General features: G+C 23.3%; 1 protein-coding gene across 4 annotated transcripts; it reads left to right on the forward strand.

Annotated features, from left to right (window-relative positions):
• The first annotated feature begins 1609 nt into the window (after nucleotides 1-1609).
• LOC129607586 (uncharacterized protein DDB_G0283357) lies at nucleotides 1610-20462 on the forward strand. 4 transcript variants are annotated; one of them, XM_055518678.1, is made up of 14 exons: nucleotides 1610-1684; nucleotides 2033-2249; nucleotides 2304-2368; nucleotides 2469-3226; nucleotides 3283-3454; nucleotides 3505-3654; nucleotides 3711-3800; nucleotides 4086-4148; nucleotides 4775-4972; nucleotides 5037-5663; nucleotides 5738-5827; nucleotides 16345-17341; nucleotides 17986-18039; nucleotides 19217-20462. In XM_055518678.1, exons 1-14 carry the CDS (start codon nucleotides 1661-1663, stop codon nucleotides 20443-20445), a joined length of 4734 nt encoding a protein of 1577 aa, XP_055374653.1. In that variant the 5' UTR covers nucleotides 1610-1660; the 3' UTR covers nucleotides 20446-20462. The 4 variants fall into 4 exon arrangements, with proteins under 4 accessions (XP_055374653.1, XP_055374654.1, XP_055374655.1 ...); XM_055518679.1 differs by having other exon boundaries at nucleotides 18001-18039; XM_055518680.1 differs by lacking the exon at nucleotides 17986-18039.
• Nucleotides 20463-20791: the final 329 nt, after the last annotated feature.

Raw genomic sequence — 20791 nt, forward strand, 5'->3', positions numbered from 1 at the left:
TCCTGGATTGCCAACCATAAGTAAAGTGTATCTTCCAACTTCAAAAGCGTATATCTTTAACCGTTTGACCGCTACGCGGCGCCGTCGCGCTTCGATGTTACATCTAATACAGCTAAGCGGCGCGGTAGCGCTGCCATTTCAGTGCATTGAAAAACGTCTTTTTTTTCGCATTGAAAAACGTAGCCATGTCGAGTGATGATAATATTTTGGACTCTGAATTGAGCTCTAATTTCACATCTAAGGATGAATCTTTGGACAAGATTGATGTAAGCAGTGATGACGATAGTGTAGTTGGTCATACAAGGAAAAGATTGAGAGTGGAAAGCGAATCTTTAGAATCGCCTTCTTCATCTTCAAAAACGGAAGATCTAACATTCATACCAAAACATAAATATTAAACTTTTTTTTTTATTTTTATTTGGCTTTGCATTTTTTTTATAACATAGTACTTGTATATCTTTATTGCTTTCAACAGTTGTTTCCATTAATTATTTATTTACAAAAAGTCAAAAATTTTATGTAAATCGATGTAAAATTGGAGAAGTTATAAAGTTTTAATATGACATGTTTAATTTTTGTTTCTTCTAAAGTGCATTCTGTAATATTTAAACTATATCTTTTTAGTCTTACTATAGCTCTGTTCTGTGTATTATTATTTTTACACAGCAATTGAATTTTTAAAAGTCAGTAAGTAATTTTACTAATGGGATAAGAAAGGAGATATGGGGATACAATTTTACTAAAATAATTTAACATTAAGTATGTCTGGTAAAACAGTTTTTAAAAACTGTATAAAACTTAAAAAAATTTATAAAATTTTCGTACGCAAAGCGTGTAGAATATTTTTTACACAAAAATGAGAGAAAATGAATACATTTTCATTTTCTCAATGTTTGCAGTTTTTTCAAATTTTGTGTTTTAAAAATTTTTGAAATGTTACAGCTGTCGAAATATATGTTTTTTCATGGTTATGTCAGAATGTTTTATTTTTCAAAAAAAAATTTTTCTTCAACAATAATTTTTTTCCAAAACTTTTTAATCAAAATAAAATAACCAAAATGGGTTAAAATAACCAAAATGAAAAGTTTTGAAAAAGAAGTTTTTATTAATGAAAATTTTTTTGTTTTCAAAACTAAAACCATCTCACATAACCAAGAAAAACATGTACTTATGTATTTTTTGAAAAAAATTTGAACATTGTGAAAATGAAAATGTCATCATTTTCTCTCATTTTTGTTCAAATAAAAAGTTTTTAAAAACTTTGGTATACCAGACAGACCTATTGTTTTTGTTTTAAATTTTATACTGTTTTTATTTCAAATGCGCGTATCAATTTTGGAATAATTTGGCGGATTAACTTATTCGTGTTTAAAACTAGTACATCGCAAGTTGTCATTTAGGAAAAATTAAATAACAGTTTTTTTATGACAAAAGGCACATTCTCAAGACGAAGCTTAACATATTTTAATAAGATAACTAGGGGAAAATTAATTAATTCTGTCTCGTGAAGGAGCCTCTGTAACATTCATGTAATTTCCAAAAACTCGACCTCATTAATGAAATTGGCAGTTTTTAATACATTAGAATGACATTTGAAAATTAAATTAGAATTTTTGACAGTAGACAGTGGGAGAAAAAAAACGACATAAAGTAGGAAAATATGGCGCTACCTAGTCCGACTAAGGTAAGAAAAATTTACTTAAAATATGATTGGGCTTATTAATTCTATATTTTTTGAACAAAAAAATAATATGTTATTCTGAACTTCAAATGAAGCAGCAAAATATTGTACTTTCATCATACACTTTTCCAGATATTCAGAAAACAATTACCAAGGGTGGTACTAAAAAGAATTGTAATTGTCAAATAATCGATGTTTTTATCGATCTGATAAGATTTTTTTTAAATATAAAAATTCGTGATAATTCGTTTATAAAAAAAATTGTGCAAAAGCATTTTCCTTTTTTAAATTATTTATATGTTAAAATATAATTCATACTTATAAGCATTATATAAAATAACCATTTCGCAGGTGTCTGGCAAACATAATGCCATATTTGAAGCATATTATAGACAAATTGATCCCAAAGGCGTTGGGACTATCCAAGCCATGGATGCTGCAAAATTTCTAAAGAAATCCGCATTAAGTGATGTTGTTCTTAGTCGTATATGGGATCTTTCAGACCCAAATGCTAAAGGTTATTTAGATAAACCTGGATTTTTTGTTGCTTTAAAATTAGTATCTCTAGGTAAGAAAATTTTGTAAATATTGATATAGAAAAAAATTTTATAATATTTTTTAGCTCAATGCGGGCAGGTAATAAAAATGAGCAATATATTTTTTGAAACAGAAAATCCTCCCCGAGTGGTAAGTGCCTCATTCTAATAAAATCTTTTTGTTTTTTTATTTTATGATATTTTTAATTTAATTTAAAAATTTCTAATTTTAACGTATTTTATATCAATAGGGTGAAATTCCTAAAATAATTCCACAAAAAGTTACGCCAGGACCGCCTGGTAGTAACGATTGGGCCATGAAACCAGGAGAGCGTGAAAAATATGAAAATTTATTTCAGTCTTTAAAACCAGTTAATGGTTTACTACATGGTGGTAGCGTTAAGAAAGTGTTGATGGATTCAAAGTTACCAATGGAAACATTAGGAAAAATATGGGATCTTGCTGATCAGGATAGAGACGGTAGCTTGGACAAACATGAATTTACAATTGCAATGCATCTGGTATATCAAGCATTAGAAAAACGAGCAGTACCAGAAGTATTGCCAATTGAATTGCAAAAGCCAAAACCGGGTGCCCCACCTCCAGTACCACCTGCTCCAGCCATGCCTAAAGCTCCAAGTGGTAACTTCAATGATGGTGGTTTTGTCGCGAATTTCCCAAAAGATATTGGTCCGCCTCCAGTGCCACCTATACCGGCAGCTATACCAGCTCCATTACCACCATTGTCAAGTGTTCCACCAATGGTTCCTCCTAGTATACAGCCCTCGTCTGCGATAAATCTAATATCAACTGAACCAATAATACCTACCGCGACGGCACCAACGACACAACAACCTGTAGATTGGGTAATTACACCTCCTGAATTACTACGATACGAAACGATGTTCAGGGAAAGTGACCGTGACAAAGACGGTTTGGTTTCAGGTTTAGAGGTCAAAAATGTATTTTTACAATCAGGTGTACCCCAAAATTGTTTAGCTCACATATGGTATTGTAAATGATTTTTTAAAAATATATATAAAATTGTATATAATAATTTTAAAGGGCTTTATGCGACACACATCAAACGGGGAAATTGACACTAGAACAATTCGCATTAGCTATGTGGATGGTGGAACGAAAAAAAATGAATATTGAGCCCCCGGAGGCTCTTACACCCAACATGGTGCCGCCTAGCTTAAGAGCAATAGTGAAAGGCGTTGACGTTGTTGCAGCTGTATGTAAAAGTGAAAACAAAGTGAAAAATTTTAACAACATATATTTTAGGAACCCAAGCCCACATATTCAAATCCAGAATTGGAAATGATTTCTAAGGAAATTGAGGAATTGTCCCGTGAAAGACGTGCTCTTGAAACGGATATAGCTCAAAAGGAAGCTGATATTAGAATAAAAACTGGAGAAATTCGAAGTCTTCAGGTAAATTTTAATACAGCATTCAATAAAAATTATTAATTCAATTACAAATATTTTAGAGTGAGCTTGATACACTAATGGCAACATTAAAACAATTAGAAAACCAAAAAGGGGAAGCGCAAAAACGATTAGATGATTTGAAAAATCAAGTAAGAGTTAATTGCTTTGAATGTCAAAAAAATTTTATATACATAAAATACATGAAAAAGTAGCCAATTTTTATAAAATTTTTTAATGTTAAGTTTTCTAAAAGATCAAACACCTAGCAAACATTAAATTGGGTTGATATTAAATCGTATATGAATATAAAAGCATATTGCAATCATTAATGTAATGTAGTATTTTAGTTCGTTTTTTTTTTTTAAATATTGGTTTACAACCTATATTTTTTTTTTTTAATTCACTTTAAACAAATTTTAACTTAAAAATTTAAGACGGATTTTTTTGTTGATGAAATTGAACAAATTAATGGCAAAATTGACGTTACGCGATATAAGGTTTGTTTTGACTTCATTTTTCATTTTGTGTTTTAATTTTTTGGTTTAGACTATCGAAACTGGGTTGATTCGTTTTTTTTTGTTTGATGATTTTTTTTTAAAACAGTTGTTTATTTGTTTAAACTCCCTAAAGTATTAAATGTAGTATATAAAAATTTAATTCATTTGCATCCTTTTTCATTTTGAATTGGTAATAGATTTTTATAAACTTTTTGTTTAAAGAAACATTTTAACCTTCAAAACTATTAAAAAATTGGTAAAAAATTGTTATAGAAATAAAATTTTCATTTACTAAATGTCCAAGCAATTTTTTGTCTCTATTTCTTAATAAAAATAAAGTTTTGATTCTAATTACCTATCGGTTAAAATTGAAAATGATTAGTAATAATTATATAGTATGGAGTTGCAGTACTGTAATTGTATATCGTGTTTTTTTTAATTCAAAATGAAAATGATCTTATTTGTGTACTATTTTATTCATTTTTTATAAACATATTGTGTAAGTGAAAGTTGAAAATAATAGTTTCGATGGAATGTTAATTGAAAAAAATTTATTTATATATGTATATATAAATGCATGTTAATTGCATTATACAAACTGGTATTATATGTGTATAAATATACAGGTAAACAAAATTAGAGAGCAATGTCAAAAACAAGAAGAAACCATAAATGAACAAGAAGGAGAGCTAAATGCTAAACGTTCTGAGTTACAAAAACTAAAAGATGAAGAAACGGCATTAGAAAAAGAATACGAATTAAATCGCAAAGAATTGGATAAATTAACAAATCAATTGTCTTATACTCAATTAGGAATTAGTCAGGTAAAATTAATTTATTCAAATTTAAAATATTGAAATAAAAAAAAATTATGTATTTTTAAATAAGGTACGTGCTAGCCTTACACAATTGTTAGAACTAGAACGTCAAATGACGGATGCACTTCTGTTATGTAAAGCTGCTGTAGACTCCCAAGATACACATATTGTTTCTGAATATTCACTTCAAATTGAACCTGATTTCACAGAAGCTCGTCAACTTTTAGAAAAATCATTTGAGCCTCCACAGGAAGAAGAAACAAAACCTGATCCATTTAGTGGTGCAAATGAAACGTCTAATACGACGAAAGTCGCAGATAGTTTTGGTGACCATGATGCATTCTCATCTTCAATGGTGAACAATAATAATGGATGGGGAGATGGTGATACATTCAATGCTAAGTTTGATGATGGTTTTGGTGGGGATGCTTTTGGAACAAACGCAGGTAGTAATTTAAAAGCAGATCCCTTTAACGATGCTAGGCAAACTTCAGCATCACCAATACCACCAGGGAAAGATGACTTTGGTAGCGATCCATTTGCGTCACTGCATGCTCCAACTGGTCAGGGCAAAATATTAAGTCCCAATGCACAGAAATCAGGTCCACCGCCAAGACCAGAGTCACCTAGTCCAGCCTTGCCACCAAAGAAATCTAAACAACCACCACCAAGACCAGCACCACCACGTCCTTTACAGGTATAATCAAATTATGATGAATATTTAATAAGTACCAAAACTCTAAAGCAAAAACCATTTATTTTGATTTATAGGGTCCAACACGCCCAGCTCCACCAACACAGGACGCATTCGGATCTACAGGTGGTGGAGGATTTGCAGATTTCGATGACTTTGACAATAAGGTTCGTACAAGCAATCCTTCTTGGAATAATTGGTAGTGAATATTATAAAAGTTATATTAAGTTATTCGAAATATGTACCTAATTGAAGCAAATTGGTTTTCGCACTTTTGTTTGGCTTTCAAATTTAACAAAATTTATTTTTTACTTTTATTTCTATTCAATGAACTTTTATTTTATATGTTAACTTCTTAAAGATAATTCAAAAGTGAAATTTATAACTTTGCTGATGTACCTATATTATTTTTCCTTTTTTGTACTTTTCTTCCCTGTAGTTCATTCCATTTTAAAAATAAGAAAAGTAAAATTCTAACTCACTAATCCCTACTAGCAATGTGTAAAATTAAACTTTTGCAAATCCTTAAAACACTAACAATCACAGAAACTGTAAAAGAAAATACTAACCTCTGCATGATAATCATAATTTTATGTATAATCATATTCAAATAAGAGGAAAGATCTAGCCTTATTTATTACCAAAAATAATTTTTCTGTTAAAAATCGCAGATTATTAGAGAAAAAATTGTTATGTGAATAAAATATTTGATTTTCACAATTTTACTACATTAATATAAAGACATAAAATATTGAATAATTTAGAAAATGAGAAAATTGGAATTGTGCGTTTTTCAGTTTTAAAGTGACAATTTTTTAAATTTTATTTCCTTTCTAAAAAAAACTAAAGATCTAACTTTCTTTAAAAACAAAATTCTCCAATCTAAATAATAAATAAAATTTCATATATAAATTGTTTTTGAAAGGGAATTGTTTTATGTTCCAAAGCCTTTAAATGCTAACACACTAGAATCTTACTATTACTAAAGAACTCTGTACTAATTAATTAAAAAAGTTAAGTTTTATATTTATTTTGTACTCATTGTTTAGTGTGAAAATATATTAAAATGTACAAAATGGCTTTAAATACCATAGATAACAAGTTTCCTTCATGTAAAAATAATTTTAAATAAACTAATGTTGGTTTTTGATATAATAATGTAAAAAGCTTTAAAACAAGTAAATATTTTAAAATTTAAATACTATTAAATTTAAATTTTTTCCAATATTTATTATCTTTCAACTTTACTGTTTTTAGTATATTGTATTATAAATGTTGGTAACTTTCCTCTTATTAAAGCAGAAAATTAATTTTTAAATTTAAGTTTATTTTAAAAAAAAAGTAATTGAAAACTTGCATGCGAAAATCAAATATACAATTTTTTGTTTTAATTATTATTATTTTTGTTTATGGTTTATATTGAATTTTTTATTGAAGTGTTTAAAAATGTAATATTTGTTTTAAAAAGTACTTTGTTTGAAAATAAATTGAAATTTAATTTTAAATTCAAAAGCAAAATATTATTCATTGAAAACTTTATTTTTTATGTTCTGTTTGTGTATTATGTTTACACTTTTGAATAGTGTGCAATATATTTTCTTTTTTTTTTTTTTAAACTTTTATTTCTTTGGTTCCTATAACTTTGTGTTTAAGGTTTTTTTATGTTTGTTTTCTATTGCCTTTGTTTGCAATTCTTAAGTTTTGTATTAAATTTTTAATTTTTAGATACTTATGTTTAAAGACAAAAATAATCAAAATTTGCGTACTAACCATTATTTATATTGTGCATGTTACGACGAATAATTCCGTTTATTTTAGTATATTTTTATTGTTGCAATCAAATTTCAAAATTTTTGATAGGCTTTTCAATGACCGAGGGGAAAGTTAAGAAATTATTTTGTATCTTATTGTAATAAATCTTACAGCATTAAGTTAAGAAAGTTTTAAAGTATTAAACAGAGTTTTAATACTTTAAAAAGGTAATAAATGATGAAAATACTTTTGTTTTGTTTTGATTTTTATAAAAAAGCAATACTAAAATCAAATAATCGAAAATTGCGGTTCTGTTATTATGCAAAAAATTTAACCATTCATAAGTACAAGTATAAGATATTTTTTTATTTAAGTATGTATCTCAAATCAAACGTTTAAACTATGATTGTTTTCTACCAATATTTCGGTAAATTTTTCAGTTTTAAAGCTTCACTCGTCTAATATGACATTATTAACAAATAAGAGTAGTCAAGAATACATTTTCCGAAATTTTACAATTGCATTATGTAAATTTTGAAAATAAAAACTTAGATGAATTTAGATTGAGAACAGGAAAATTTTTATTTTGTTATAAATTTGTAAATACGTTTGAAATAAATTCATCGAAATGATTACAGTGTAATGCCAGTTATTGAAAAATATTAATTCTTTATTAATTTTGATTATATTATTTTATTCTCTTAATTTTTTTAGTTTTGTACATGTCTTTATGTCTTGAAACGAACATTTTCTAGTGAAATGTTGTAGATTTAAATTAAAATATAATTATTTAGATTCGAACACTATATAAGTGTTCTCATATTAATTAGTAATTTGTAACAAAAATTTTCAAATAGCAAAATCAATTTTTTCAATAGCAAAATCTTTACAGAATTGTATATACTAATGTGAAATATCAATATTCGGCAAAAATATTACAAAAATATTGAACAAACTTCATATTTTAAGTTTATTTTAATATATTATTGTCAACTGTTCTTAATCTGTAAAACTTTTACAATTAATAAATTGCATGGATGTCCCAAAATAATTTCTTGATTTTCTCAAAAAAAAAATTAAGTATTAAATTTAATTTTTAAACTGAAACCGTACAGACAAATAAATTTGTACAAAATACATAATATAAATTCAATCTTTTAAAATAAAAGGAAAACTTAATTAATTCCTTGTTTAGCCTTTTATTAACTTATATAGCATTTTTTATGAAATAAAAAAAAGCCTAAATTACCAAATCATAACTAATATTTTACTTGATTATGTGCTCTTTTCTTTCTTTTTTTTTCAAATTGAATAACACATTTTTTAACTACAGTGAACCGAGAACATCATAAATTCTCATAAAAAAAATCATAGTACTATAACATTGAAAGAAAATAATAATAACATAATAATTTAAAACTAATATTTAAATTTTCAATTCTTCAATTTATTAAACATTCTGATATTTAATTTTTGTGGTACTGAAATTTTTAAATTCTTCATTTTAAATGTTGAAGTATTTGAATTAAAACGTGAAGTATTTAAACGTAATATTTTATTTTATCCAAAATTCCACATTTAATATTTTTGTATAAATTATAAATTTTTAATTTAAATAAAAAAAAAAGACCTCAAAGTATATTAATAACACATCAAATTGAATACATATTAAGTTTTGGAAAAGCTAAATATTTGGATAAAATAAAAAATCTTCCAATATACAAATGGAACGATATGTTTTTTATTTCAAATGATATATGTATGTACATATAAAATAAAATAATATTTCAGTCGGTCAGAATTAATTTTTTTTAATGAATTCAATAACTGCTTAAAAAATATTAGATAATAAACCGAAATTTATGAATTTTAAAATTGAATTGATTCTCCGACTGATAAATTTATTTGTTTTATTTTAATACAACACTTTCTTTACTTTAAATAGATTTAAAATTTAGTTTAATAAATTTTTGATCAAAATCAGTAAGAAAATAATTATGTACAACATTGTTAATTTCCTTTTATTTTTCATAAATCGAACACACTAAATAATTAAAATAATTTTAGAAATGAATATCTCAAAAATATCGTCTACATATGAAATTTCGCGAATCTCTTAATAAGTTTTATTAGTTTTATGAAGGTTGCTAAATAATTTTTTTTTTTTGTTAAATAACAGGATTAATTAAAATTCGTAATGCAAAATCGTATGAGTAAAATAAATTGAAAATTGAAAATTCAAAAGAAAAGTAAAAACATTTGCAAAAATATCAGCGTGTATAGAACCAAAAAGTAGTTATATAAAACAAATACTTTAATAATATAAATAAGCTGTATGTATATATATCTGCATCATATATGTATTCATATTATAAACGTTATTTCTAAATTTAAATATAATATCGAAACATTAAAATCGCTATTAAAAATAAATACATTATATATCGTACTATAATAGTAAAATTAAAAAAGGATAAAAAAATTGTTTATTTACAAATAAATCTTCCCACAAAACACAAAAAAAAATATTTAAAAAAATGTGAAAAAATTGTTGTTTTTTCTTATATGCATTATATATACATCTATATAATAAACATAATGTAGGATCACGTACATATATATATATATATATATTTATATATATATATATGTACATATAATCCTACATTAATTATGTGTACATAATATACATATATATATATATTAACATAAAAATATACTTATATACGTTCCAAAATCTTTATAAAATAACTTTATAGATATGATATTAAATTTGCTAGTACGCAATGTTTGTTCAGAGATCGCTATATATGTATACATACTTATTTTAAATTCCAAAAAAGTATATTCTGTGAAATTTAAGAATAATAAGTAAAAAATAAATACCTATGTTGATAAAATAAATTAATTGAATTGCACTTAGCCGAACTTACATATTAACATTAATCATAATTATTAATTATTATATGTATACATATATATATATATATATATATATATATATATACATGTATTTATACAATCACATTAGTCAGAAACATCCTAAGTCACATCTTAAAAACTTTTCGGGGGTGAGTGGTTTAATAAATTTTTTTTGCTTTTGTATCTTTCTTACACGGTTATAGTTTAAATTCAATTATCAATACTTGGATATCGAATGTTTAAACTAATTTCTATTCGTATCAAAATTTTTTTTAAATTTATACGAGTACTCACCAATTTTTAAAAGCAAAAAAATATATCTGACGGAACTTTTGTTTTTATGTCAGCGGTGCAAAAGATACTAAAATCTATGTAAGTGAGTTAAACCAGTCTATTCAAAATGGATTTGGGATAATTCTGATCTAAAGCAACGATATGTAAATACTTATTTATTAATTTATATAACGTGTATGTATATGAAAAAAAACTTTATTCGACGAATTACATATGTATATTATGTTTATACTATTTTTAAAACAATAAATACTCGAAATTATTTTAGAAAAAAATGCTCTTATTTCAATAATAAATTAAAAAAAAACTAGAATCACTTAATTTATTATTCGTCATCTTGATTTTTTATACATTTTTCTAATTTGATTAATATATTTCAAAACTCATTTATGCCATTATATTGTTGTATTTTAATTACAGTTGATTGAGTAAGATATTTAAGTAACATATTTAATATCAAATATTAAACAAAATAATGTTCGTGCAAGAAATTGAAAAGTATTTTATTGTATACAAACTAATTAATATAATTAATAATACATAATTAAAAAGGCAATAACAATAATTTTTTAGAATAAATAAAAGCAATTTTTGTAATAACGCAAAAGAAAATTTAAAAGTAAAAATTTGAAATCAAAGTGAACAATAATATTTTTACAATATTATTTATATAAAAATAAAAAAACTAAATAGTATAAACAAAACCAATTATAACAAACAAAAATTGTCATTGCCAGTTTTTATATATACACACAAGTATATTTGAATTAAAGAAATCCAGTAAACTTATATGAAAAATTTGTAAATAAAATAAAAATTTAAAAAAACAAAAGGTGTTAGTAATATAAAAATAAAATTTAATATCATGACATTTAGTATTATTTAACATAATATACATAACATAATATAATGGCTTTGAGGGCAATACATTTATTCTCTTTTAGTAAAATTATTATATTTCAATTTATATGTTTTTTTTATACATGATATATAATTTAAATATTATACCACTGAAATTGTTTTCAACATTTTTAATTTATTAAAAACAAATATTGTTTCTATTGAAAGAGTAAAATAAAAAAAATATAAAAGCTCTAATACTTACATGTGCCTTTCAATTTAAATTTTATAAGTTTATATAATATTACGTACACATAAACGTAATTGAACATTTATTTAATTTTAAAACAATATTTTATTTATTTATTAAATATGCCACGCATAGAAAGTGTTTTAATACTATAAAACTAACTAAAATTTTAATTATTTAGTTTTATAGTGTTAAAACACGCAAAATTACGATTTCCTTTTTAAGGTGTAGATGTCTTTTTAATATGTATGTTCATAAGTTTTCTCTTATTTTCCAATTTTTAAATCTGTATTATTTAAAAGCATTAAAAATTTTTTTAGTACATATTTATTCTCAAAAATATAATAACTTAGAGTAATAATTAATTTATGAAAAATATAATTATTTTTTATATTTTTGTCCATATTTTCACATAAATAAATACTTCAAAAATCTAATCGGCAAAATATTTTGAATTATAGAATAAAATTGTCAAAAAGTTTAAAAATATATTTTTATTTTACATCAATCACAATTTTTCTCGAAATTGTTATTAATTTTCAAATTTATGTGGCACTTTAATCCAGAAATGTATATATTTTAATAAAAAAATTAAAATTTAATTTACTTTAAAATTGTTAATCCTATGATAATTAAATTTTCTTCATACTTTGGTAGATGCGACGAGTAAAAATTTAATTTTCAAAAGTAAGAAAGTCATATTATTAAATAATTCTTTTAATATAAATTTTCAAAATTCAAATTTCGAGTATTTATAACCATGAGGAAAAAATTGAATATATATAAATGGTGTTATGTAAAGAAAAATTTATTGTACAATTATCATTAGCTAATTATTAAAAACAAAAAAAAATTAAAAAAAAAGTCAAAGGAAAAGTAAAAATAAGAATCGTTCATAATATTAATAATAATAATAAATAAAAGAAATAAATTAACAAATTATATACATATATTTATATATATGTATAGAATTCAATTGAAGGAGTGTGCATATTTAAATTAAATATTATTATATAAAAGTAAGAAAAAATTTGCTAATAAATATAATGCTTTCTCTACATAATAATAGATTGAATTTTGGGATTTAACATTAATTTTCAAGTTATATTCAATATATGATTATATAAAGTTATATGATCCCTGCTTTAAAATTTACATTTCTATTTAGATTATACAAAAATTTATATAGACGCATATTCATAGATGTTATTCGATATCATATTTATATTTCAACAGAAATACATAATTAAAGTTATTCATTGATAATCGATTTCGATTGATTGAAACCTTTAAATTAAATTGCAAAAAAAATAAATTATATTAAAAAACAGAAAATTCACGAATTAAATGTGCTTAAAGGTTTTACAAAAGATTTTGAAAAATATAAAAATTTATTGCAACAAAATTTAATATATAAATCCCCAATAAATAAGAATTTTTGTTATACACGCATATTTTTCTAGACGTATCATTTGAGGTGTTGTTGGAATATTCAAAATTTTTGAATAAATATTCATTTTGTAATTTTTTTAGTATAAACTGAATACTTCAATAATTTCGATTTATATTTGCTATCACACCAAGTGGTACATCTAATAGAATGTGTGTAATTGTTTAACATTTTGTACTTCCAAAGTAATCAAAACAAAATTTTCATATTCTCGTTATTTATTATTATTATTACCGATTGTATGTCCATTTACTCATACTGTGTATATAATGTAATATTGTAAAAATTAAATCCCAAGTTCGTCGATAATTACTTTTAAAAAAATTATTTAAATTTACAGTAAAAATATCCTATTTGATTGAAGATATTTTAATTTTGCTATTAACATTTGAATTTTTTAATCTATTGAATGAAATGGAAAATTTCAGCTTATCGAATTTCATTTAAATTTTTTTTTATTCTAGAAATTTCAATTGATAAAATTTCAATTTTATAAAATTTTTTATAACTAGTTCTGGTAAAGTAGTAGTTTTTTAATTTAGATATTGCTTACAATGTATATTTAAAACCGGGATTACTAAAGAGTTTAAACTTAAATTTCAAATTAACTTTTAAATTATTGAAAAATTAGAATTTATAAATCAAATTAATCTAAGAACATGTAACTTTCAAAATTCGTTTTCTAATTATAGTAACTTTTGAGTGATTTATCACTAGTACAATTAAGACTATTGTTATTTAATTGTAAGTTAATTTTTTATTATATCTAAATTCGTATTCAATCTAGCAAATACGAATAATATTCAAAAACATAGGAATTCTTGTATTTCAAAAATGTAAATTACTGCTGAATTTGAGAATAACCTGGAATTTTAAAATAAAACTAGAGCTTTTGTACGTGTACGAAAGGAAGTAAGGGAAACGAAAAAATGTCAAGTGAAATTAATTGGATACATTGTCAAATTAATTTTAAGTTGTTTATGTTTGTAGAAATTTTTTAAAAATATTTAAAACAATTTTTGAATAAATTGGTTAATTTCTTTTCACAATATACTTTGCTTTATATATTGTGAACTGTAATAAACATTAATTATTTAATCGCTTTTGTTAGATTTATCAATAATTTTCAAATTATTTTCATATTTAGCTTTTTTAGCTCTAAATAATTAGAGAAAAAAACTAAACGCAATTTACAAAGAGCACAGTCTGCTTAAATGGTCGCATTCATATTATTATGCAATAGAAGTATAAAATAAAAGGAAAACGTTAAAAAAATATAATTAAAAAAAAAGGGAAATACAAAGAAAATAAATACAATGCAAGTATAAATATTAATTATAAGTAAAAAAAACATATGCATAGTTATACTAACTACAAAAAAAAAATGAAAATAAGAAATCACCCATATACAACTTATATAATAAATTTATGTATTAATTTCTATATATATACACATTTAAATTTAAAAGATCAGTTTGAAAACGACAAAAAAAAGTAAATTAAATGAAATTAAATAAATAAATAAATGTTAATGCTATTGAAAAAAAGAAATTAAACATTTTATTTTTGAAAATGAAAAACTTCCAAAATAAATCCTAACTCACTACTAAGCTTTTGTTTTCAAAATTTTTATATTTTATATTTATTTTTTATTGAAATATTAAATTTTACTTTTAAATGATATTTATTTAAACTGCGCTAACTTATTTTGTACGAAATAAATTTATCATAAAGTCGATTTTATTCTCTGGAGACTGAAAGTTCATATAGAAATTCCAATAATTTGGTATTTTATATACTATAATCCCATATAAATATTTTAACTTTGTAACTCTTTTCCAGCACATATTTGTAATAAAAACATTTTTTTTTTAATTAAATAATTATAGAGTAGTTTATTTTTCATATTTTAAAATAATACAAATTTGGTTGTTACATTTTTAATAATACCAAAGCATAACTTAATTAAAAATTAATTTACATAAAAATTGCGATATTGATTTATTTCTGTTAGAGTTCTCATTAAAAATGCAAAATGAAAACAATGCTGTAAATATTAAAGATTCTCTTTTAAAATTATCAAAATGTTATGCTGTAAAGTTGACATTTTGAAAATTTCCACAAAAGTTTACTGGGGATTAAAATAATGTTGTACATTTATAAATTTTACTATGCGATGTTAATTCAAGAACAAAAAAATGATATTTTATTTCGTATGAAATAGAATTCATTGTTGCCCTTTTGATGACAAAAATAAATTCTTCAGTTTTTGCTTTTCTTTTTGATTTTCTTTTTTTTCGTTTGTGTATAAAAATATCGTTTTTATTTTATAATTTTAAACACAATTTGAATATTTATTTTGGTTTATAATTTGTTTTACTGTTATTTATTTATTTTGTCTAATTATTTTTGTCAACTGCAAAAATTTAATTTTATGATTCAAGCAATTCCAAAAATTAAAATTTAATTTTGTTGTATAATTCAAAATGTTTATTTATACATACATATTTTGTTAAAATTTAATTAGTAAAAAAAATAATATAGAAATTGCAAGAGTTCAATTAAATATTTTCAAACAATTTAAGTATGTTTTTTTTTTTTTGTAAAATTGTTTTGTTAAATAATCAAGTGTAAATGAAGTTTTCGTTTTTTAGCTTAAATTAAAAAATGAAAAAAGTAATAATTTGTTAGTATAAATGTATGTTAGTATATATATAATCATATGCATATCTACTATAGACATATGATATAAAATAATTTGGAAACAAGGCTAACAATTTAATTAAGATACCTTTATATAGAAGGAAAGGAAGTTATACAATATAATATAGTTAAGGTATAGAAAGTTTTTTTTATATATAATTGTATAAGAAAATTTAATAATCGTTTTTCATTAACTAAATCTAACAAAATTTATTGACAAAGTGTTATAAAAATATAAAATTATTTTATTTATTGCTTGAAAAATTAACAAATAATTTTTATTATATGAAATAGATTAAAATTGGACTAGGATAATTAAAATTAAATTTAAGTTGCTTAAATAATTTATTTTAAATTAAGTTATTACAATTATATTAATTTGTTTTATATTTAAGTTTTGTTTTTGATTTTATATTTAATTTTTTTTTTTAATTTATTTATTTATTTGTTCTTTTTTTTTAATCCGAATCTAGCAACCTTCCCTTCCACCACCACCACAATTATCATTTCTTAACAGCTACAACAAGAATAATACTCTCCCACCACCACAACCATTACCATTATTTAACAACAACAAGAACAATACTAAATCAAAATCAATTTTCACTTCCACTATTAACACCACAACAACAAATGCTTTAAATACCAAAAGTAAAGTGAATATTGATAATAATATAACTAGTACATTGAATACAAATAATACAGTCATTAGTTCATCTAGAACAAATACAAATACAAATCAAAATGATATAAAATCTACCAGTTTTAACGCAATTAGAAACATTCAGACTTCATCTTCTCCATTATTAGATACAATCTTTTCCACATCAAATAATACTCTAATAACAAACACAAGTACTTTCATTAACAATTCCAATACAACACTTGATACGTATTCTGATATTCATGATACAATTAATAATAATACTATGAAAAACAAAAACAACAATGCAGATTCAAATGTCTTAAAAAATTATCAGCGTACCCAAATATCACCCTTACCAAAATCAGCATCACCAAAAATGGAGGAAGATAATGATGATAAAGATGATAAAGATGATAAAATGAAATTTGATGAAAATAATTTTAATGCGAATTTTGTAGAGTTTTCATTGAGTCAAACACAAAATAAAGAAAATTTTCAAAATAATAACGATTTAATGAAAAATACCACAACTACCGTTTTTGATAATGAATTTAATAATGGCAAAATTAGTGAAATTGGTGCTAAAAATAAAGCATATATAAAAATAAACAAAAATAATATAAATATTAATAAAAATAGTAATAATAACAGTGCTATTGAGGTGATTTCAAAAGTGATTCCAGTTACATCCACTGTACCGGCACCTACAGAATTCGCTGATGATCCTTTTAAAGATTATCGATATGAAGATATCTTTAACATAGAAGATCCATTTGCTGATGATGATAACGACGACGATGCTGAGGACACTGATTGCTCAGAAGGTATGTTAAGAAAAAAGTATTAAATACATTTACATTTTTTTATTTAAACTTAGATAATTTAATTTAGTTATAATTAAACCTTAACATTTGATATATATTAAAAGTTGAATCTTAATTTCAATGTCACGCAGGATTTTAAAATAGCTTTTTGTTTCTGCCCTGTTTTATTAAATAACTTTGTTTTTAATTCTCATTTAGTGCTTAGAAGCATGTTTATGAGCTGAAAGAGTTTTCACGTTTGCGAAGTAGTCAGAAAGGAGTTAGAAAAAATTAGTGAACGCAGAATTTTTGTTAAATACTACTTAAGTATTATTATTTAAAATTAATTTTAAGGATGAATTTTTTATGTCCTCTCAGTATTTCGTAAAATTTATATTAAAAGTTCCTTCGAACTCCTGAATGATAACCGCATATTAATTTTTTATATTACATCAAACCTTTCTGGCCACTTAAAAAAGTTTCCTTAAAAATTTTTCGGAACCCGAAGTTTTTAATTAGTTTCAAAATTTTATGGTTATAACTGTTTTGTCATTACTATATAAAGCACCTTATTATAACAGATTTTAACCTTTGTGATATTAGAAATTAATATCACTTATAAAAAAATACTAATAAGAATATTATAAGATTTTTCTTAATTAAAGGTTTATTTCCTTCAGATTCATCTTATTCTCGACTTATTATTGATTTTATGTCAGGTAAACTAAGCTAGATTTTTTTTTGTTAAAACTTTAGCTTTTAATATAAATTGTATTTAATTTTATTGGAATGAAAATATATTAAAAATATTTAATAACTTATAGTTTAATTGAACAATTTAAAAAATTTTATGAAACTGATTTTGTTTAATATTTAAAAATTTTACTATTTGTGTGCCTGGAATTGTAAAATTAAAGAAATAATTTTTTTTTTAGTTTAATAATTTTTTTATTCTAATATAATTATTGCTCTAATTATTCCACATTAGCTAGAATAATTTTTTGTCATAAAATAAGAAAAAAAAATAATTTTTTATTATGAATCTAAACAACAGCATGAATTGTTAATAACCTCTAGACCTCTTCAACGGTATTCCATTTCACAAACACATACTAATATATTTTCCAACTAAAACCATTTTGAGTAGCATCAGACAATTATACTGTTATCAGAAAATAAAGTAAAATGTAGATTTTAAAGTATTAATAGAAGAAAATATAGTGTTTGTTTGTGTTATGATTTTAGTAATCCAATCACCAATTTTTGAAATAATGAATCAACTAATTTATTATTATGAAAAGTTGTGCCACTCAATATTATTTATTTAAAGCATTTAAAGCATAAACCTTCTTTAACAGCATTTTCAGTAATACGTAATATTATGAAATAAATATATGCCTACATACATACGTAACATTATGAAATGAATGTTTAAATTTAAAGAGAAAAAAGGGAAATGAAAAGATTAATTTTAAATGAATATAACCCATGGGGTTCCCCCGATTTATTTTCATTCAATTAAAAGTCAAACTCGCATACATTATGTATGTATATATGGATATGTACATACATACATATATGTATATGTAATGTAAATAACTGTGCTTTTTAAAGAAATATTACAAATTATTTGAAAATATTTAAGATGTCATGAAATTTCTTTTTTAGTTTACTTAAACAAATTTAATATTCTGAGTTATAAATATTAATAACTAATGATTTTCACTCTCAATTTAATAATTTTAAAATGAAATCGTGCTAAAAATTCATAAATAAAGTTTTTTTAAATTTTATTAACTTAACGCATATACATATGTATATATGTACATATATATATGTATGTATATTTAACGTATATTAACATATGTATATATATTTTTTAATACTTCCAAATAGATCCTTTCTCATCAGATGCAAAGAAGAATACTACAATTATTGATAGCTCATCCAATAATGTTTCAAAGGTTACCGATTTAATTGAAAATTTTAAATTAACACCAGTATCATCACCAACACCAAATCAAGATAATGTACAATTAACTGCAAACTCACCATCACCTCAATCAATTCCATTAAAAAAGACTAAAATATCTAGACCATTATCAAATTCAGAATTTGTAGCAGATTTTGCTAATTTTGATGCCTTTAATTTAAATGATGATTTTAATTTGAAAACTGAAACCACTATTAAGAATAATAAAAGTTTAAACAATAATAATAATAATAGTAAGAATAATAATAATAATTTATTTGATACTAATTCTAATGATGCTTTTAATGCTACCACAAATACTATGCAATATAATTTGACAACAAGCACTAAAGCCAATAGTGCTCTCGAAAACAAAAAAACCCAGAATAATCTAAATAATAACTTTATCGCTGACTTTTCCAAAGTTGATGTTGATAATTTTTTTGAAAGCTTCAATGATAATTTCATTACATCATCACCAGCAAATGTAACTGAAAAAATAACAGTTGCACAAGCAACAACTGACTTTAAATCTAATAAAGTACCAACAGCAGACCCTTTTGATGCATTTGGTGACGGAAAAACTACAAGATCATCAAAAGTTTTTAATGCGAACTTTGAAGATGACTTCTTTAAAACAGTATCATACCCAACAATTTCCGATGCATCACAAAAAACAGTAACATTAAATGCTCCAAAAGATTTTTCAACTGCGAATACTAATTTACTCAAGAATAATAATAGTAATAATAATAACAATGTGAACAGTAAAAAAAATGATATGAACAATTTATATTTATTTGGTGATTCCTCCTTTGATGATGATTTTGCGAATTTTGAAACCACTTCTAAAGATAACAAAAAATCAATTTTTGGCAAAAATGACTTAAAAGCCTGGTCATTTGGCAGCAATAAAAAAGATAAGAAGACGATGTTGAGTGAAAATAGCAAAAGTAATCATTATAAAGATACTTTTGATTATAAAAAAAAATCTTATAATCAACACCAACAGCAACAAAAAAACCAACAATCAACTACTACATCATCAGTTAACTCTGAAGTAATGGAAAAGTTTGCTGATGATTATTCGAAACCAGATACATTCGACGCAGACTTTGAGGAGGCGATTCGAAGAAGTATGCTTGATAAATAAATTTGTGTGAATGAAAAGTGAAATTAAAAATGCAAAAAACGCTGTATTTCAAATGAGCTATTTGTTTGGTTTTTTCTTTATTTTGAAGATATTTTTGATAATACGTTAAATGTTAAAATATAATAGCAGTATATACACACATATATTATTTAATACTTCATTTAGTTTAAAATTTTTTGAAAAAGTTCGTTGTGGATAATCTCCACATGCTTACATTGTGTAAGCCAGAAGAAAAAAGCGACTAAATAGCGTATAGGATAAAAAATGTAAAGAAGGAATATTTAATTTAATGAATCTCGTAAAATTTATGTAAGTTTTTTTTAAATTTTATTGATTTTTGGTTATG

Source organism: Condylostylus longicornis, unplaced genomic scaffold (assembly GCF_029603195.1).
Source record: "Condylostylus longicornis isolate FDR11 unplaced genomic scaffold, ASM2960319v2 ptg000027l, whole genome shotgun sequence".
Lineage (NCBI taxonomy): Eukaryota > Metazoa > Arthropoda > Insecta > Diptera > Dolichopodidae > Condylostylus > Condylostylus longicornis.